The following is a 20,104-nucleotide window of genomic DNA, read 5'->3' on the forward strand; positions in this document are numbered from 1 at the left end:
TTAGTCGTTTCGAAAATTCCTAAAAAAAAATACACTCTAAATTTGACAAGCCATTTGGGATAGCATTGTGTTGTGTTGTCAATAAATAGCTGTAATATGAATTCTATTTATAAGGATTCAAAAACAGTTGGCAGATTTTATTCAATACTATAAGTACTTTTACATCGTCATCCAGTTTCAAAACTAATAACGTAAATTATTTTTCCCTTCATGTTTGTTATTTTATCTCTCGTTTTCCATGAGTTTCAATCCACTTGGAATTTTTTTCACAGAAATTATGTGCCCTAGTCTATAGACACTGAGCAACCACACAAAAGTAAAAGTCAGAATAAACGAAATCAGCTGTGCACGCAAGCTTCAAAAATATCGTTGTTTTTTATCGCGGTTACCCCGGAAAAGGCAACCCCACAATTTAACATCAAAGAATATGTTTAGGAATAACTAGTTTGAACACATGTGGAAGGAAGCATACATATGTATAAATATATATGTACATACATATTCATATAAACAAGTAGGGAAGAGTAAGTTCGGGTATAACGGAATAATATGTATATACTCTCTAGGAGAAAACTTGGACGGATTGATTTATAATAATCTTACAGTTTAACCGATATTTTCGGTAAAAAAAACCATGACAACGGGTTCCACATATTCGGCGTCTGGAAAAGTTAAGATCCAGTTTTGAAATAATTTTCAATTTGTATGCTGTAAAATTAAAGAATTAGATGGAATATATTTTCAGTACTTAAAATAAGAAAACAGAAGTAATGTTATGCAATGTTATCGTTATCAGGACAGGTTTTCACCGATATGTGGTCGGTGCCATGCTTGATGCTTCTGACGTTTTTGTTTAGTGATTTATCGCACTTTCAGTACTTTTCTAATTAACCGTTATATGTTCAAACTGTTAGGAGAATAGAACTATAATACTCTGTAGCACCATGTCGCGAGAGTATGAAAAAAAATATATATAGATACATACATGAGTGTACATGGATATTTATATTACTAAGAGTATGAGGCAATCACCACATGTTAAGGAATCCTCCACCTATTCCTAAATTTCTAAGTGGTGTAAAATAAGGGAAAACCGAAATGAGAACAAAGTGAAAAGGAAGTGTGTTAATTGGTAAATTTCTTCTAAAAGATAAAAATGTGCCTACTGCTGCCACAATTCCCCCACTAAGCAGAGAAATGGTAATGATTTTTTTTATGAAGACATAACGAACTTACTTTAGTAATTAACGGTATCTTCAATGATAAAACAATCAAATTATTAAAAAATTTTGTATATGTTTAAGAAGATCAAAACTGTTTAAATATAAACGTGATGTTTGACATGAGAAGAATAACATATACAAACATATGAACATTGGGGTGTTTTTTTTTTGTTGAACTATTAATTTTTTCAGTCCCGTCACGAAATTTCCTTGGAAATACCCTAAAAAAAAATCCCTACAAATTTTAGCCCTTAATATTAACATTAAGAACTGGACCAAGGCCTGTAAAATTTTTCCATAGAAAATACACTACAATCGTGAGTTTTTATCTTTAAATTCCTACAGATCAGAGGTATTTTATAGCATCGCTTCGACTTTAGACGCACATTTCTCAGAATTGTTCACTCTTCAAAAGTGCCCAGTTCAACAAAGCCGTAACTCACACCGGCGAGGTAGTACGGGGCTCTAAGCCTGATTTTTCCATGAAATTCGCAATTTCTTGTATTTATCTCGTAAATGATTGCAGACAAATATTCAATAGTTTCAAAAAATAGATATGTGAACATAAATTGTTTAGCATTTATGTATATACACAGTTAAATAACTAAGTATTTTTACCAAATATCAGTATTTTCATGTTCGGTTTTCGTTACGTCAAATTCATTAATTCCCCAAAATTAAAATTCACCGATCATTGTGATTTTGTATGATTTCTTTCCCCACAAATTGTACTATTGCAAAATTTAGCGTAATTGCATTGGACACCGAGAAAACTCCTGTGAAAGATATTTCTAATTTAGAATTTTATAGCGGGATTCTGTAACCAGTCTCTATTTGAGACATTTTGTGGTAAAATCTCAATTAGTGACTAGTTACTATTCACTAAACAGTCTCTAGCGTTAGTCTCAAAATATTGACTCAAACTTGAGACCTGGTAATTAGCAGGTCACAAAACCAAAAAGAACTCTTGTCTGCCATTTTGAATATACTGAATAGAGATCATCACAGATATTAATCGATTGTAGTTATTTTCTATTTTGTAAGCAACTCAAACACGAAAAGGTTAAAAATAAATCAATTTTACATAAATTTCGTAAATATTATGAAACAAAGTTAACATATATTTTTACTTTTATTGATAATTATGTTTTTTGACTATGTTATAGAAAATTTAATATTTGTTATCGACAAATTTATTTTCATTCAAGTTTAAAAACATCTCTGAATAATGAAATGTAATAGATTTTGTGACTGTCACTTACAGAATAGCAAAATCGTCTCAAGTCTCAAAAATTGTCTCTAACTCAAAATCTCAAATTTAGAGACTTGAGACAGTATCACAGTACAGAATCGCACGGTTAGTTATATTACCATTTAACGGTTTTGATTTAAATACCAGCGCCATCTGTCATGCATATTTATGCTGTGAAGAATTTCTCTGAAATGAATCGGTAAATACTGACGTAAGAATATCTTGTCCCTAATGCCACAAAAAGGTGGACATCATTTTACAATCAAAAATATATTGAGTGGAAGAGGGTGTGCAAATAATTTAATGAAATGTTTCTCATATGCTTCACTTTAAAAATTACTTATACTTGAGCATTTAATTCAACATATACTATAAACTAAAATTGTAGATTTTTTAATTCCCGATCATGGGATCATGTTTATGCTAATAAGTAGAAAACAGTGACTACTCGAACTTGTTATGCTTAAGCTGCATCCCAAAACTGTTTATAATGCACATACATGCAAACATACAAACATGTGTGTGAAACTGGTATGTGACCCACTTAATTGGTGGTTCAACACCCACCCAACAGCATGTTTGGTTTTTTTTTTCTAATGAAAAATACAAAGAGAAATTTACATTACAAACGAAAACTACAAAATGCACACGAGAATAAATATCAAAACACAAAATAAAGCGGATAACTGAGGAGTTAAAAATATGTCATAGAGACCAAAATACAAGTATTGCTTTAATTAGCTTGACTGTCAAAAAAATGAAGTTAATAAGGTGGATAGTAATTTCTTGCTCTTTCACACTGACATTAAGACGTTGATAAACCGTGCTTTAGGCTAGTGCATTCTGTGCTCCATATGCTTTTGAGCGCATGTAAACGTACATCTACAAAATCTATTACAAATACATATTTTATATATGTAAGTAAATATATTTTATGCGCTGCAAACAACGGCGTGCCTTTTTTGGACACAAACTGGTCCACCTCTGGTTACTCTAACGCCTATCGTCGCCACACGCTTATACATTCAATTAATAGATTCAATTCTAAAGCTTGGTTTAATGCACCGAAGCAACAGCAATGTCGGCATCAGTGTCAACGCCAACACCAGTTATAGACCTGACACAAGCAACAGGAATCCACATAAACAGCACCAACAAAAACGATAAGCAAATACTTAGTGGCCACCTTCGTTTTTCCCCCCCAAAGCAATAGCGGTTGTCTGCAACACGACGATTGAGTAGTGAGCAAAGTTTGAATTTTGTTGAAATTTGTAATGTAAAGCGCTAAAGCAACAATATCAACAAACAGCTTCGAGCTGACAAAAGACTGTGTGTGGAAGCTGGATTTCGTAGTAGAAAAATCTGAGAGACGTGGTTTTCGGATTTCATCTTACCGCAACCACACAAATACACTTTCTAGCAACAACATATCAGAGTAAGCATTTTTTTACAAATCAACGTGTGGTTTTTGTTGCCGTTTGTGCAGTTGGTTGATTGGAGTATTGACTAGAGCTGACTGGTTGGTTAGGTTTCATAGATTCCGAGTTGCATTTGAAAAACTGGTCCCGTTTATGCTTAGCTCATGGTGAGCTCACGTAATCTAATGCGGGTTGATCACGGTGGCTACTAATGCTTCTTATGTGTTGCCTTTTCTGCCACATAGTTGTCCGACATTTGCGTCTAATTTACAAATTAAATAGCGACTAATTTCCTGATAATTGCATGCATTCAAGCGTTAGTTGAACGCCAATCATATCAAATTTGTTTGAGTTTTGAAAGCGCGTCTCTAACCACCGCTACTATTGTCTCTCTTTTTTTGTTCTTTCCAGTAGTTTCATAATCGCGGAGTGCATTCTGCAAAGCAACGGCGTCAAATACCCGCCATTTACGCATTTTTCAACCAGATGGAAAAACTTAAATTAAATATACAAAAATATCCTAGAATAATACTTTTTTTTTTTGTAAAATGTGCAACAAATCATGTTTTCGTTTGTGAAAATTCATTATATTTATTTTTTAAATTCTCTTATTTATTAAAATGTAACGATCTCTGATATTTATGTATTTTATTTAACAATGCGATGAAAGATTTTCAACCGATTTTATCCATTCACATATATCACATTCTCGCCTTTTCACTACGATAGTCCACATATTCGCCCATATATGCGGTATAGTCAACCTGAAGTTCAAAAATCTTTGTATTAAGTATATGGCGGCTGAGAGAGTCCTTCATCTGATTCAAGTATACTGTGATCAGTAAAGGATTTTCGCCGAATTTCAAAACCTCACAGATTGACTGATATTATCGATAAAATGTTCGTTGTAGGGACTGGAGCCCACACATTCGGTATCCGGGGGCTTCAACGGTTGTAGTGTGATAGCTGTAACTCAGACCTATATTTCTACTGAATTAATAAATTCAAACCAATGACGGCCTGCAGTGGCGGCAGGTGCTAAAACATAATAATATTTCAACTAATCAAGGTTAAAAAAAATTAAAATTTAAAAACAAAAAAAATTAAGATTTAAATTTTTTTTGAAGACTTTAAAAAGAAAAACTCGGATCTTGCGAAAAGATCGACTAATTTGTTGTTGTACAAAAAAATATTAACAATTTTGAAGATGAGTTTTCGAATTGCTCTCGTAAATTATGTACAGAAAGAGCATTCAAAAATTCAAAACGATCAGTGCAGTAGTTTTTAAGTTATGAAGGGCACAAGCTTTGAAAACGTGTATATTTGAAAAATTCTTTAAAGTTTTGAGCAATAAAAAACCTGATGTAAACATTAAAGTCTATAATAAAACCAAATGCTATCATTTTTAATACCTTTGAACAGCCGGTCACATTTCAAAATAAGTCTCAACTCCATATATACCACACAACGAACCATGTATGATGTAAAACCATTAAATATATTTAAAAAAAAACTTAACAAAACGTCCGACGATAAACAACACACAGTAAGTTAACCTATAACACTCTGTACCAACATTGCAAGAGTAAGAGTATAAAAACTTAGGAGTGATTTTGCCTTCTGCGAAAGCGGCTCAGCTTAACAGTGCTTTTAAATTTGCATTCAAAATATTCGATTGACAATTAGTCATACACATAAAGAGCGAAATTAAATGAAATTGCCTTACACAACATATCTTTACCAATATAACAAATTAGCTTAGGTTGAGTTATGTTAATGTAGATAATTTCAGCTTTTCGACCCACTTTTTTGAGATCAGATGATCTTATGTTTTGTGTTAAACAATACCTTAGAATCTGTAGTTAAGCTGGCTAACCATGTTTGGATTGGAAGTAGTAAGATAACTTTATGTCTTTGCGTTTGAGTCCAACCCGGATCCGGAGGAATTTTTCTGCTGCATTTACGCGAAAAGGCTTCATTCAAACCTCACTTCGGCTAGGTTTAATAAACGCAGTAGGACACGTTTCCAAGAAGCTAAAATAAGCAGCATGACTCTTAGTCTGAACAGTAACAAAGCCCCACCAGAATTATGGGACCCTGTAATAGCTCTTCTAATATTACTATCATACATAGAAGTGATCTGATAAATAGAATAACCTGTCGTCCGTTAGCATAGATCGCATCAGACCCTCTCCTCATAATCAACTTGGTCAATAAACCTCCCTCTTGTGGACAACCGCACTTTTCTTAACTTTATCAAAGGTAGACGTTTGGGAAAAATTATCAATAACGGTAAAGCAACATTCTCGCAATATTAAGATTTTTTTTATTATATACGATTTTTATACTATATTATTATAATTCGATTTTCTTTAACTCACCCAAAATCAATGCAATATATGTACATACATATGTATGTATCGTAAGCTAGCTGTATTCATTGTACACTTTATACCAGACATATTTAATCTACTTTAGCTAACTGTTTTATTCTGTTCAGCTGGAAGTTATCAACTTTTGATAGGGATTAGCGACTAATCATTTATTTCATTCATATTCTCTGCTGAAACCTAACACAAATTTTCTTTGTAAACATATATGTTTTTTTTCATTATTGATGCCGAAGCTGCCTCCCAGTGTTTCTTATCGCATCGCAAATACACAAGTTTGCAAATATACATATATTAGTTTTTCAAATTTACGAAATCTACAAATTGCTCGGCCGGCTTCATTAATCTACTGAATAAGCGTGTAAGTCTGGAAGACGATGATGTCAGCGTTTATTTTTATATGCTGACTGAGTACTTAGCACTTAAAACCACACAAATTTTTTAGATATTTAGTACACATACGTATTCGAATTTATTTTTAAATAATCTTAACAAGTACTTAAAGGCAGTTTTGAAAACTGAGGCAAGATGAAAATAGAAATTAATAACAGTTAAGCAAATTACAAATGGTTTTACATTTTTATATATTTTATTATAAATGTTACTTGAAACTTTGAAATGCAAACGATCATAAAAATTATGCCCACAATTAAGTTTTTCCCAATAAACAACGCTAAAGAAATTAACTAGTCGCGCACAAATATTTCTGTTACAATATTTGATTTATTCGTTTACAATATTCGAAATCTACAATATTTTAATATAATAGAAAAATTCTATGCGCTAATTCCTCTTTCGATCCCAGACAAACACGGGCAACGACCTAATCTGTCAAACGTAAATATTGTCATGCGGGACAAGCCCATGTAAAAAAGTTTCAATACACACAAATATAGAACGTTCATGTCGTTTGTGGGTATACATTACTATAGGTAAATCTAATTTGAAAAAGTACGATGAGGAAAGAGGAGTTCTAATATATTAGCGACAAAAATCGAGTTCATAAGCGCGTTTGAAAATCCACAGAGCATTTTGGGCAATTAGTGACTGCAGTATGTACGTGCTTAAATGTACACTATAAACGATATGTGTAAATAGATAGACTACTGGCATGTAGTTTTATATACATATGCACATATATACAGTGATGGTCAGAGAAATAGTACACTTTGACAATGTAATAAAATGATGTGTATTTTCGATATAAACAGAAAACAGATTTAATTTGTTCATTAGCATCACATTAAGTAAGAAATAAGTGAGTTATTTACAAAAAATTAAAAAGTTTTATTCAATAGTTCATTAAAAAAAATGATTGAGTTTCCCCATTGCGTGTTTAGGTGTGGACACAGAAATAGTACAGTAGGCCGATTCTGCGGAAATTAAATAAATTTATTAGAAATCTAATAAGTATTATAGCATTTAAGCACTTACAACGTTAATATTTTGTTGTGTGCCCACAATTTTTTAAAATTACTTGGCATCGTTTGGGCACCTCGTTTGGGGGATTGCGTACCTCCTTGCATTCAGTACAAAGTTCTCCCGAATTTTTAAAATTTTTCTTGGCAATCTGTATCTTAAAGTCGTTCCATAAATTTTCCATTGAGTTTGCATCGGGGCTTTGGGCTGCCACCTCGGGACGTTAATACTTTCTTCAGTGAGCCAGTGCTTCATACTTTAAGCTGCGTGCTTTGGACTATTGTCATGCATAAAAATCCAATTCCCTAGCATTGATTCCAAATCGAATGGTTCTATGGTATTTTTAAGAATGTTTATGTATGCAAATTGGAACATTCTACCTTATTCTTATACGCCTGACTTCTGGGACGATGGAGAAATGGTTTTCCATCCTATCTGATAGGGTTCACCTTAGTTTCATCGCTTCACAGAGCCCTTATCCAAAATTAGACGTCCTTTTCTAAATGTTCTTTAGCAAAGTCCAGCCGTGCTCTTATGTTTTTTTTGCCAGGTGTGGTTTTTTTCGACTCATTCGTCCAAACAACAGATCATCATATAGACGTCTTCGCACAAATCTACTGGATACGTTAAGCCCAAATTCCTTGTTTATTTCCGCCATAATCTCTCGGGATGATTTAAAAGGATAACCCTAGCTTTTTCTAATGAAGGCTGTATCGACAAGTTCCGTTGTTTTACACCCAGCAGCTTTGTGAATTTTTTTTTATTTTTGAGCAAATTTGGATCCCTTTTATCAAAACTGATGGCGTTGTATACCATTTTCCTCGAACAACTCATAATTTCGGCAATCTGAGTTGGACTTTTGCCTTTTTGCAAGGACCAAATATTATTATCTCTTTTTCCAGAGTACAATGCATATTTCTGCCCATTTTGAAAATATGTTAATTTTTTTTGTAGTTATAGTTAAAACAGCGTATTTTTTTGCACGATTGCTAATTAATAATGAGTATTTGTACAAATAACTAAAAGTGTGCTATTTCTCCATCCATGACTGTATATATAATATATATATATATATATATATGTACATATATATGTATGTATGTATATGTAAATATAAATTATTAGATTAGCCTCACACTTATAAAAACATTATAACAACTAGAAATTATTCTGATTTAGATAACAAAGACTCGAGGATAGAAAAGCAGCTTTCGGCAAGCTTTCTGAAAGAAATATTTTCTTTCTAAATTTTGTATCAGAAATCCTTATATTCCTAACTCCTTGTTATTATTGGTTTTAAATGTGCCGCATTGCTTGTATCAACCTTTATATATAAACAACAAATTTATATGACTTATGACTTACCAAAACTTTTGCGAAACGCCTATCCAATTCATCTGTGGTTGGCATGGGTTGCTGACTTCGACTGCGAACGCTTGGTTGACGTACATGATGATACTGAGAACTCGAACCGATATCATAATGCAAATCTTGTTTTTGCAGAAAACCACCAGTAGCTGTGGTTATGCCATTTTTGTGTGAAATTGAACAATTTCCATTGCCATGATCATGATTATTACTTCCACCGCCTTCCTCTACCAACGTATCACTGGTAGAGATATGGCGTGAACTAACTGCGCCCATAATGGATGCTAAGCGGCCAACGCCCACACCGCCACCTGGTCCTGGTCCGGATACGCCGGAGCCACCACTGCTATCCGCCGATGATGTTACTGCACCACCCCCACCACCGCCAAGCGCTACGTTTAATGAGGATACAACGGCTCCCCACACTGTCGACTGGACAGTGCGGCACAGCGCACGAGTTTTCTCGGGGCAACTTGATAGTTGCTCTTTTAGTTCGTTGAACAGATCCAAAATTTATCGTTTAAAAGAGCAGATTTTGAAATATTATTTTGTTTATTGTTCCTGCGATCTTAAACAATGTCAGTTAAATATAATTTAAATAATCTTTCGTTATTAATATGGATTGAATCGTCAAAACTGCAAGCTGCAAACATGTGTTATTTTAATACGTCAGAATACCGATTGTATATGTAATTTTAGCAATACATATTAGGATAAAGAATTATAAATAGTGAAATTTTATTGTTTCTAGACACTTCTTTAAAGAAGAAACACAATCCAATTAGCTTTGTAGTATCGTCTCTAGAAATTGGTACACCTTTATTAATTACTTTTAAAAATATAAATACACATTTGCCATTATTTCACGAGTTATGCTTTTATAGATTTTAATTCACAGATGATTTTGAAAAACAAACGTTCTCCAATTTATATAGGTTGACATGCAATAATAATTTCAATTTGATTTATTAAATTTTTTTAAAGCAAGAGTTGAAAACTGGATATCCAACCATAAAATAAATGAAAAAAAACTTTTAATATTCATATCTGCTTTCAAAATCTATTGAATTTCAGCGTAATATACACCAACAATTTTTCGTCCAAAATTTTGATGCCAAGAATACCCAACTGATGTGCAGCGAATGTTATGTACATTCCCCTTTAATGTTAAAACGCCGGTCGTTGCACACACCATTACTAGACAGCAGACTATGAGTTATAAGTATATTGAATACATCGCCTTTATGTATCTCGCGAAACCGCTGTCTGGCTTTTTGTGCTGATGAGCATCAGCTAAACGCAGTAAAATACATGCACATATATGTTAAATAAGGAATTACCGAATTCGTTAGACCGATGAACTCGGTTTACTCACGCACATAAAATTTTCACAACCACTCAAAAATATGTACCACTAAATTAAACACACTTAATTCACTATTATTTTCAACCAAATATACTTCGAATGCAATTCGTTATTGTCGTTGAGCATATTTTGCAATTTGCAATTCTCATAAATTAATGCATATTTATTGAATGCTTATTTCAGCATATCTTTGCATAAAACAGAACGCGTCTAGGCACTTATTCCAACTTGATTCCTTTTTTTATTATCTTTTGTTTTCCTATGGACACCAACAACAAACATAACCATTATTCACCGCTATTCCACGAAAATAAGTTACTTCAACACTCCGACACAAAACATCATTGTATAAACCTACAAGTAACCAATCCTTCATTTTTCACTAACACATACGCAAAAATCTACTACAAATTAGGCACTTGGTACGGGTTGCCCTTAAATATTCTACTACAAATTAGGCACTTGGTTCGGGTTGCCCCCAAATATTCTGCTAATAATTAGTCACTTGGTACGGGTTGCCCCCAAATAGTCTACTACTAAAACGTTCAAATGCCTCAAAACTGCTATAGTGTGTTGCCGTGTTAGGTTTTAAAATTTATAACATTAACAATATTTTTATAAAATATTCAAATATTTTGCGATTATTTAAATTCCTAAATATTAAATTTAATCAGTTTTGTCCAAAATATTAATTATTGTATCAATATATTATTAAATGTTTCCAATTGTATGAAAAATATTTATATAATATTTGTGTAAAAACTATGTATTTCGTGCAACCGTGTAATGTGTCAAGTCATTTTAACGGACATTTTTTTAAGCTTAAGAAGCTCCAGGTTATTATATACATATGTATATTATTATTATAGTTATTTTAAGTTTGTGTTTAGTGAAAATTAAATTATCGGTTAAAGAGATATTCAGCGTATGTAAGTATAGTAACATTAATTAATTCAATTTGTTAATATTTGTTGTTTGATTTTGTATAAGATGCCTTGCAGAAAGTGTATTGCTGGTTGCAGTTTGGTGGTGCCGCTGTATCCCTTCCCATCAGAAGGGGAAATGTCCAGGTGAGTTTTATGTATAAAAATAATATAATTATGAACATAATATTATCGTACATATGTATATAAATATGTACATAATATTATCGTAAGTAAATAAATATGTAAAGTTAGTGCAAAAAAGTGAACAAGTGAATAGGGTCGTCCTAAATCGTGATTTTATAAAAAAGTGAAGTTTCAAAATCGTGTTGTTAAATGTTAAAAAATGTGAAATTAATGTGAAGTTTTAAAATCGTGTGTTAAATATTAAAAAATGTGAAATTAATGTGAAGTTTTAAAATCGTGTGTTAAATGTTAAAAAAATTAATTTAAAAGTATTTGTTAAATTAAATTAATAGTTTTGTTTCTAATATTGTATTGTCGTTGTGATATTTTTGATGCAACTGTTTATTTTTAAATTGTTAGTTTACTAGTTTAGTTAATGTACGTGATTTTTGTTTAATTTCAATTAGGCGGCACGAATGGATCAAGCTGTTGGACGTAAAAAATCCAACGGCTAAATATTTATTTGCGTGCCAAAGACATTTTTCATTAAAGATGAGGAAGGGACGGCTTATCTCCAGATCAGCTACACCGGATTTAAATTTAAAAGTATTATCACCTGCAGTTAGAGTAGATAAGGCAATAGGTTGTAGTGGACAAGTAGGTAGTGTATTTGACCAACACGAACAAGACATTATAGAATTAGGTAGTGCAGATTTTAACCCGATGCATCTTAGCTCTTCTCCAATTAGAACTGTCTCGACTTCAAACACTAATATGTTTGAAGTTGAGACTTTGGGTAAATCCCTTCAACCCCTATATAATGAAGATCATACATATTCTTCCTCTTTAGGTAACTCTCAAATAGTTAGCACTTGGGCTAATTGATTGATTGTTTTGACATATATTGTTAATGTTATATTTTTAATGTAATTAATATTCATAAATTGTACCTGATTTTATATATTTATTTTTGTCTAGTCACATTTTTTATAATAAGTAGATTGATTTAAAACTGTAAATATAAAAAGGGTGAAAATAGGCCTCCTGGGGAACCGAACACCCAAAAAAGATCGGTAGCGCGCCTACATTGCAACCTCAGAGGTGGTGAGGAAGAGCAATAAATATCCAAAAAACTTTTGTTTCAAAAATATTCTTGAAAGTTTTCATTAATGTTTTCCGTTACAAATACTTTTTCACAAAAAAGTTGATCTAGTACATTTCTTTTAATTACATCTCTGTGCCTAAAAAAGGCAGATTTCGATCAGGTGATCTCAGCTGTGAAAAATTCTTGGAAAACAGCTGATTCTTTGGTTACTTGTAGGGTTATACAATGCAAAACATGCACTGACAATTGGATAAGAAAAATTCAATTGAAATTTCTTTCGTTTCATGTGGTGAACACATAGGCGGCGACAGACTGCAAACTACATCTGTCAAATATTAAAATACACACGTTCTTAAGGGCAGTGTTATTTTGACAGCTGCACGACTACACGACTGCAGGCCGACAGTTGTCGTTCTCGCTAACTTCAATATCCTCCTATTTTTGCCAACGACAGTAGGACGAGTAGAGTTGACAGTAGAATGGAAGATAGAAAGAGGAGGTAGAGTGGTGATGCCACTAATATGTAAAATGTAAAATTATTCACAGCTCTAACAAAATTGACGTTATTTTACAAATAAAAGCATAAAATAGCTATATTATAGCTCTATTATATTATTTGTAATAACAATTGATAATTTAAAGCAAAAATATTGACCTGCTTTACTTATTTTTTGCATAAAAAATTTCACTTTGAACAAAATATTAAAATTTCATTGAAGTGAAAGGAATTAGTATGGCCACAACGAAATTGTGTACATACAAAATGGACAACTGCGTTGTTTTGTGTACATGCCGGCCATTGTGTTGTTGTTGCTTCTCAAAATGTACATGTAGTAAGATGAACAACGACGTTTTCAGTTCACTGTCGTGCTGCTGCAGTCTGTCGCAGTCATTGTGTTTACACTTTCACAACTGTCAACCCTTTGTTAGTTTGTGGTGGATTAGTTGTCATTTTGTCGTCTTTGAGCTGTTTGACCACATGTTATTGTGAATAAATATTTCATTTTGAACTTTCAAAATAACATAAACAGTCAAGTTTACATTATAGGAGCCAAATACAAATAGGGAAAACTTTACAAAAGCATCCATAAATGCGGAATTGAACGGGTATGAGCATATAGAGGAGGTTCTTCGGATTTAGAATATAGTGTGACGTCAGCAACGTAGCAGTTATGTACTGCACACATAGAGAGCGACATCTCTCAAATATTAAAATACACACGCTCTTAAGGACACTATTATTTAGACAGCTGCAAAACCACATAACTGTGTCCAAAAAAAAATTGTGTATTTTAATATTAACAGATGTCACTTGAAGTCTATCGCTGTCTATGTGTTCAGCACATTAATCCAAATTACTGAATGTGATTTTTCTTTTGCGTGAAATAGTAGTAAGCAAGTATTTTAACCTTTTATACTGCACCGTGAATGGTAACTAACGTAATTTTTTGGTAGCTGGTATAACGTGAAGAAAATTTAACGCCAGCTTGAATTTGATTGAGTGTGTTCTTGTTTTTTGAGTAGGGGTTTCTGCTGTCTTAAAGCTAGAGACTAATCTAAAGAAGAAAAATTATAATTATTAATTAAAATTGTGGTTTGTTTTAACAAACAAAACTTTTTCACTATCTCAGCGATACGGTAACTCTTTTCTTGTTTACGTTCTATTTTAAACACTGCAACTCTGGGAAAATTTTCTTCCATGTTCTTCATTCATAAAGTTTATATTTGACTTCTTCACTTTTGTTGCCATTGTTTTTTAAAGCTCTTTCATTACACACATATTCGCGCGTGTAATATTTATCATTGAAATTTGTCAATTAAAATTTTTATTACTATATAGTGTAAAATATATAATGTCCCGAAATTATACATCTCCCTATGCTAAGCCACTACATCAATATCCTTCTCAATCAGAGGATTACATATCACTAGAAATTGGCGGCCCAGGTACATGTTCCACACCCGCACGACCGCATTACAACAACCTGAATACTAAAGGCAGCGGCGGAAACTTTTATCAGAATAAGCAAAGAGGTCGTGGAGGTCAACAAAATCGGTTTTCGGGTGGATGGCAAAGTAATCGGCACAGCACTAGCGGCTATGGAATGCAATGGCAACAGACACCACGAAACTGTGACCCTACGGAGCGGCAATGGCGTGGTGGTGGACACAAACAACGGAACAGTGGACACAAACAACGTTAGTAACAAATAATTAAAAATAATAATAATAAAAATACTTATTTTTATTCTAATCACATTTTTATGTTTAGAGACAATCTTTTAATTGCAAAGTGAAGGATGTATCGGCGTACGTGCATAATTCTATGCTGGAAGATCCATGGAAGGACTTAATGGAAAGAAGAGATGCGATCAAAAGAAGCGAGATAAACCTGCCAACTCCTGCCCAGCAAAATGATCAAATTCCAACATTCGCAAGCACAGAAGAAAGCGACAGCGAGGATATAGAAGCTGATATGTATAACGCTGTTAATGAAGGTGATATTGTTACAGGGAGTCCGTAGCACCAATGAATTCTATATTATATGCTTACAAAAGAAGCGAGATTATTATAAAATATAATATTTGTAAAATATTAATTTATGCAATTTACATTTGAAACTTTAACAGACGTGACTACTGTCGTTATAATCCATACTTCCTTTGTTTAATTGAAACATTAAAAATTAAATATTTCTAGAGCAAGTTACTTTACTATTATGGCGAAAATATGTGCATAAGTATATCATTTTAATTCCCTAACACACATTCCATTCAATTATTTAAAACCAAATCATAGGTTTAAGACAATCATTTTTAATTAAAATTATCTTGAATGGTTCTTAACATTTTGTATTGTTATATTTAACAATAATTATTTATCTTTTACTAGCAATTACATTTACATTAATATAAGTAACACAAAATGCACTATACAACTGCTACTGGCTCAAATTCTGCTCGGTATGATCAGCGAAGTTTCGCGTTTGAATTGAAGAAATTCATCAGAATTTTATGCTCGGAAGTTAATTTGTTAAATTGTACTAAATTGTTGTTATGCCTTTTTAAATTTGTATCTTCTTGTGTTCCATGCAAAACGTTTAGAATTATTTTTTTTATATTTATGTCATGACGTGAGGTGCGTTATTAGCAACTTAAGGCTAAATCACTAAATTATTTCGAAGATTACTAGTAGAAAAATATGAAATAGGCGTGTTGCTTTTATAATTCAAGTCACTTTAATTCTATTTATGGTGATTATGTTGTTGTTTTTGAACATATTTTTCCCAATCTCCACTTAAACAGTTATAAATTTTCATAGCAGCACGTGCGTCCTCCACGGAATTGTGCTCTCCTATTTGTATTTCCATGCCTAAAATTGCTTGGCTCAAAAGTTTAAGGCTCGGAGTTCGTCCGTTCGAAACTAGACGGCATAAAGGCTTATAACGGGCAGTGTCTCGTATATTTTTATATGGATGCTTTATGTGTAATACAGCCAAATCGTTGCGTATAGCATGACCAACAAGAATTTTACCCTGAAGCAATTCAACAACTTCATCCTGAACCAAATGAAAATCTTCGCCATTTTCGATGTCCTTTGGTCTGATACCAGATACACTTGTTCTATAATCAGTTACCTTGATCCACGGTTTAACAAATTTATCTAACAAAACTTCACCCTGTTTATTTACGATAGAAACTCGTGCCAACATGTCGTCTTGACCATTGTGACCCACACCAACCATCTCACAATCAATAGCTACATATTTATTTCTTTGAGCAGCTTTACGTTTTTGACGTAATCGTGCAGATTTGCTTAGCGGTCGATTGTTTTCAGAATTGGGGTGCTGGTCGTGTGCTTCGTGATGATCACATTTCTGTTCCTGATTCAATGAATTACGACGAGAACACCTTTGTGAACCCGCATTATTTCGATGTTGACAGTTGTGCTGTTTTTCATTAATCTCAGTACATGATAAAATTGATTGCATTTGTTGTTGCAGTTGATCCATGCATGTAATTGACTCCTTATGTTTTAATTGGTTGAATGCCCCAGTTGTTGCTTGCAGTGGGCTTTTTGACTTTAATAGTTGGCACTTTGAGTGATCAAGCTCATGTTTTTGTTTTACTGATCCTCCATCGCCTGAACCCTTTACTTCAAAAAGTTTTGTTTTAAGATTTTGTTGGTCTAATTTTTGTCTTGCAACTCCATTTTTCTTATTGTTGTCTGCACATACGGGTTCATTACTTTTTTGTTGTGGATTAGGATATTGTTGGGACATTGTTCGCACCTGTGTACCCCACGACACTGCTTTCCTTTCTCAAATGTTTTTTTGGTTTTTTAATTTTGATGTTTTTTCTTGGGCACTTTAGAAATTTTAGTAATAGCTATTTTGAAAGTTTTTTTTAGTTTTCAGTTTTTTTCTTTTTTATAAAAGTTAAACTAAAAAACTAAGGCTGAACTGAAAATATATGAAATTTGACAACTCAATCAAAACACATATGCATCGGACCATGCACATATGCTTACAAATTTTATATCTACGATAAAAAAGCAATAATGTTGCCACATAGCAGAATACGGGAACATAAAGCGGATATCTTTATTTGTTTTTATAAAGCTTTAATTCAAATATAATATAAATAAAATATGCAGAATTAAATAAAAGCGTATCTTTATAACTTTTTTAAGTTAACTTGTATAATATACAAAATAAATTTAAAAATATTCAATAAAATACAGTGGCTTTCAAAATGTGCTAAATGCAATTAAAATGATAGACATTCCTTTCGAATAGTTTAGGCAGAGATCGTATATCAGGCGCTGAACACATACAGAGCGACAGACCAGTGAACGTGTACGAGTATTATTAATATTTCAGAATTATGTGCCATAATCAAAGATACAGATTTTTGTAGTTTGTTAAAAATAAAAATATAATATGGTACACAAGCGACCGCGGATACTTAAACGAGTCGTTCTTAAAACAATAATTTCTATGTGTTTTAAAAAACAAACCGTGAGATGCAGCAAGATATAGTATAGGCTGTTAAGAGTGATGAGGGAGGGATTTGATTTTCATTTAAGCGGAGTACTACTTAACCGGGATTAACTGTACACATTAATCAGAGGAATATTGAATATTTTCTTTGAAAAATGTTTGAAATTGAAAATCGACAAATAAACTATGTTGTCAATTTTATTTTAATATATTTTCATACTTATATTTGCGGGTTTGTCACTTTTTATATCTCATATATTTTCAGAAATATATTCAATTTGTGAATTTTAGCTTTTGCCTTCGTCGCCAAAAGCCGCTTGTAGGCAAGGCATGCTCGGGGAGATGTAATGGCGTCTGCTTTTATGAATGAATCGAATATGCTTTTTGAAAGTACGTTTGCGTTCATGAATGAAAATTTTGTTGTTGGGTAATTTACTATAAAGTTTGACGTCGGCAATTTAGCTGCCATATTGGTTTCTGATGCTTTCTCAAACGATTGTTGGTTTTGTAAACCAATATTTGTAATTTTTGCGGGTGACATATCCACATGTGAACGCATATGAGTATGTATGTTGTGTATGCATTGTTTGTGTGGGAATGTCTATATGGGACTATTGTTTTTTTCCAGAAGAATGTTTGTATTTTTTGATTTACATGCGTACGCATATATTATTTGTGTGAGAATGTCATACGCACATACTTACATACATTTGTTTGTACGTAAATATAGAGAAGCGCGCGCTTTTTATATTTCTGATAAATGATAATATCTTGATTTGAAATTGTTTTGTACTTGCATACATGCATACATACATATATGTATATCTGGAGGATAGATGCGTATGAAAGTTTTAAATGATAAGAGGTATGATTTCATACACATATGTATAATATATTATGTTTTTAGGATATTAAGATAATATTTCATATATACATACATACATATAGCATATGTATATACATACATATATACATGCATACGAAATTATATAATATTATCAAAGATAAGAAATATTTAAAAAGTAGCTTTTATTTAGACCTTAACTACAAATATTACCATGAAAATAGAATAATTTAATAATAATGTTATCAATTTTGCATGAATTCACAAAAATTCGCAAAATGATAGTCATATCAATTGATATGATTGCATGTAACGTATAAAAATATAAGCGAAAGGCCAACATGCGTCTGTAATAGCAATGTATATTTCTGAGCATAATTTTCAATCAATACTCAGCTCTGTTCACTCATTTCTGTTAAAATTTCTCCTTCTGAGCCAAAAGTGGTGAAATCCACTAATAGGATTTTGTTAGCTCTTGACAGTTCACACGCTTGTCCGCAGTTGAACCTTCTCTATATTATACGTTCTCTGTTTGGAGTCTCTCAATCCATCGCGTCAACTATCCTTCTGTGTTCCTGAATTGTAGAAGCCATTTTAATGCAGCATGATCCGTCCTGACTTGAAAACGATGGTCATAAAGGTTCTTATGAAAATGTTTGATGCACTTCACCAACGAAAGTAATTCTCTCCGAGTTACACAATAATTTCCACCACTTTCTCATGCCCGCCAATGATGTGTGAAATACGCCTCCTACTGCATGCCCACTAGCATTCATGTAAATTTTTAGGATTGGTCTTGCATATCGCCTTCGTGCATCCTGTGTTAATAAAATGTTTTCAACTTTGGTTCTTCCTTGCTTGGAATCAAATTTATCAAAAATGGTTGAGTTTCTAAGAAAGAGTTGTTCAGTCTTATTTTGATGATTGCCTCCTTGGTCCAAGCGTTAAATTCGCTCCATATGTCGTTTTTGCCAAAAGAATCTTTCTCAAAAGGTATTTCACAATTTATCACGGCCTCAGGGTTCTGACACTGACTTTAATATAGCTCCTTTGGAAAGTTTGACTAGTGACTTGAACTCATTAAGTACACCTAGTTGAACACGTTTATCTTGTCCTGTCATAACCAGAGTAGTGCCTATAAGGAACTAACTAACCCTAACTTTGTATTTGTTATCATATCCGAACATAAGCGGAACTTTCATATTTGTATAAGTCATTATCCTATTTTATATATCAATTTATATTCCTTGATTTGTTTGAAAGTCCACCCCAATTATGACTGTTTAAACGCACATTACGCACATTACTTCTCGAGAGACTTGAAAATCCTCTACTGTTGCAATACGCAACTTTGCCCCAGCTAATGATCTTATAGCATTGACAGACGGCAGCGTTAAACCAGATTAATTGCATTCTTCGGGATTAATTCAGGAGTTACCACAGCTAACTCCGTTGCTGAATCCAAAAATAACTCTCAACATTTTAAGGAGTTTGTGAGATTTTCGTTGGCAACATTGTTAAAAATGGCCAATTTTCATCTATTGTGAATGAAATACAAGCAACCCTGACAGCTGTTTATCAAATTCTCAATATAATATCAATAAAACTTCTGTGTTATGATGCAGTTTTAAAAATAATGTGTTGATATGCTTTTGTAATAAAAAATGG

At 32.7% G+C, this 20,104-nt stretch overlaps 3 protein-coding genes across 9 annotated transcripts in view; 1 reads left to right on the top strand and 2 right to left on the bottom strand.

Moving 5' to 3' along the window:
• LOC120777119 (formin-like protein) overlaps positions 1-10,770 on the bottom strand; it is an 87,883-nt gene extending 77,113 nt beyond the window's left edge. For 3 of the 7 annotated variants that reach the window (XM_040108262.1, XM_040108260.1, XM_040108261.1), the window contains exon 1: positions 9,068-9,809. In XM_040108262.1, coding sequence (XP_039964196.1) covers positions 9,068-9,346 — 279 coding nt within the window. In that variant the 5' untranslated portion in view covers positions 9,347-9,809. Of the gene's footprint in view, positions 1-9,067; positions 9,811-10,410 lie in introns of those variants that run through there. The other 4 variants (XM_040108258.1, XM_040108257.1, XR_005705480.1 and 1 more) reach the window with 4 other exon arrangements.
• Positions 10,771-14,292: 3,522 nt separating this feature from the next.
• On the top strand, positions 14,293-15,183 carry LOC120778191. The gene is made up of 2 exons (XM_040109929.1): positions 14,293-14,776; positions 14,863-15,183. Exons 1-2 carry the CDS (start codon positions 14,444-14,446, stop codon positions 15,112-15,114), a joined length of 585 nt encoding a protein of 194 aa, XP_039965863.1. The 5' UTR covers positions 14,293-14,443; the 3' UTR covers positions 15,115-15,183.
• Positions 15,184-15,386: 203 nt separating this feature from the next.
• LOC120778190 (RNA exonuclease 4) lies at positions 15,387-17,051 on the bottom strand. Its single transcript, XM_040109928.1, has one exon. It carries the CDS (start codon positions 16,870-16,872, stop codon positions 15,835-15,837), a length of 1,038 nt encoding a protein of 345 aa, XP_039965862.1. The 5' UTR covers positions 16,873-17,051; the 3' UTR covers positions 15,387-15,834.
• Positions 17,052-20,104: the final 3,053 nt, after the last annotated feature.

This window comes from Bactrocera tryoni, chromosome 5 (genome assembly GCF_016617805.1).
Source record: "Bactrocera tryoni isolate S06 chromosome 5, CSIRO_BtryS06_freeze2, whole genome shotgun sequence".
Lineage (NCBI taxonomy): Eukaryota > Metazoa > Arthropoda > Insecta > Diptera > Tephritidae > Bactrocera > Bactrocera tryoni.

Coding starts and splice junctions, on each gene's coding strand:
- LOC120778190 (XM_040109928.1), bottom strand. CDS start 16,872: ATGTCCCAACAATATCCTAATCCACAACAAAAAAGTAATGAACCCGTA.
- LOC120778191 (XM_040109929.1), top strand. CDS start 14,444: ATGTCCCGAAATTATACATCTCCCTATGCTAAGCCACTACATCAATAT. Junction 14,777..14,862: donor GACACAAACAACGGAACAGT/GGACACAAACAA, acceptor TTTTATGTTTAG/AGACAATCTTTTAATTGCAA.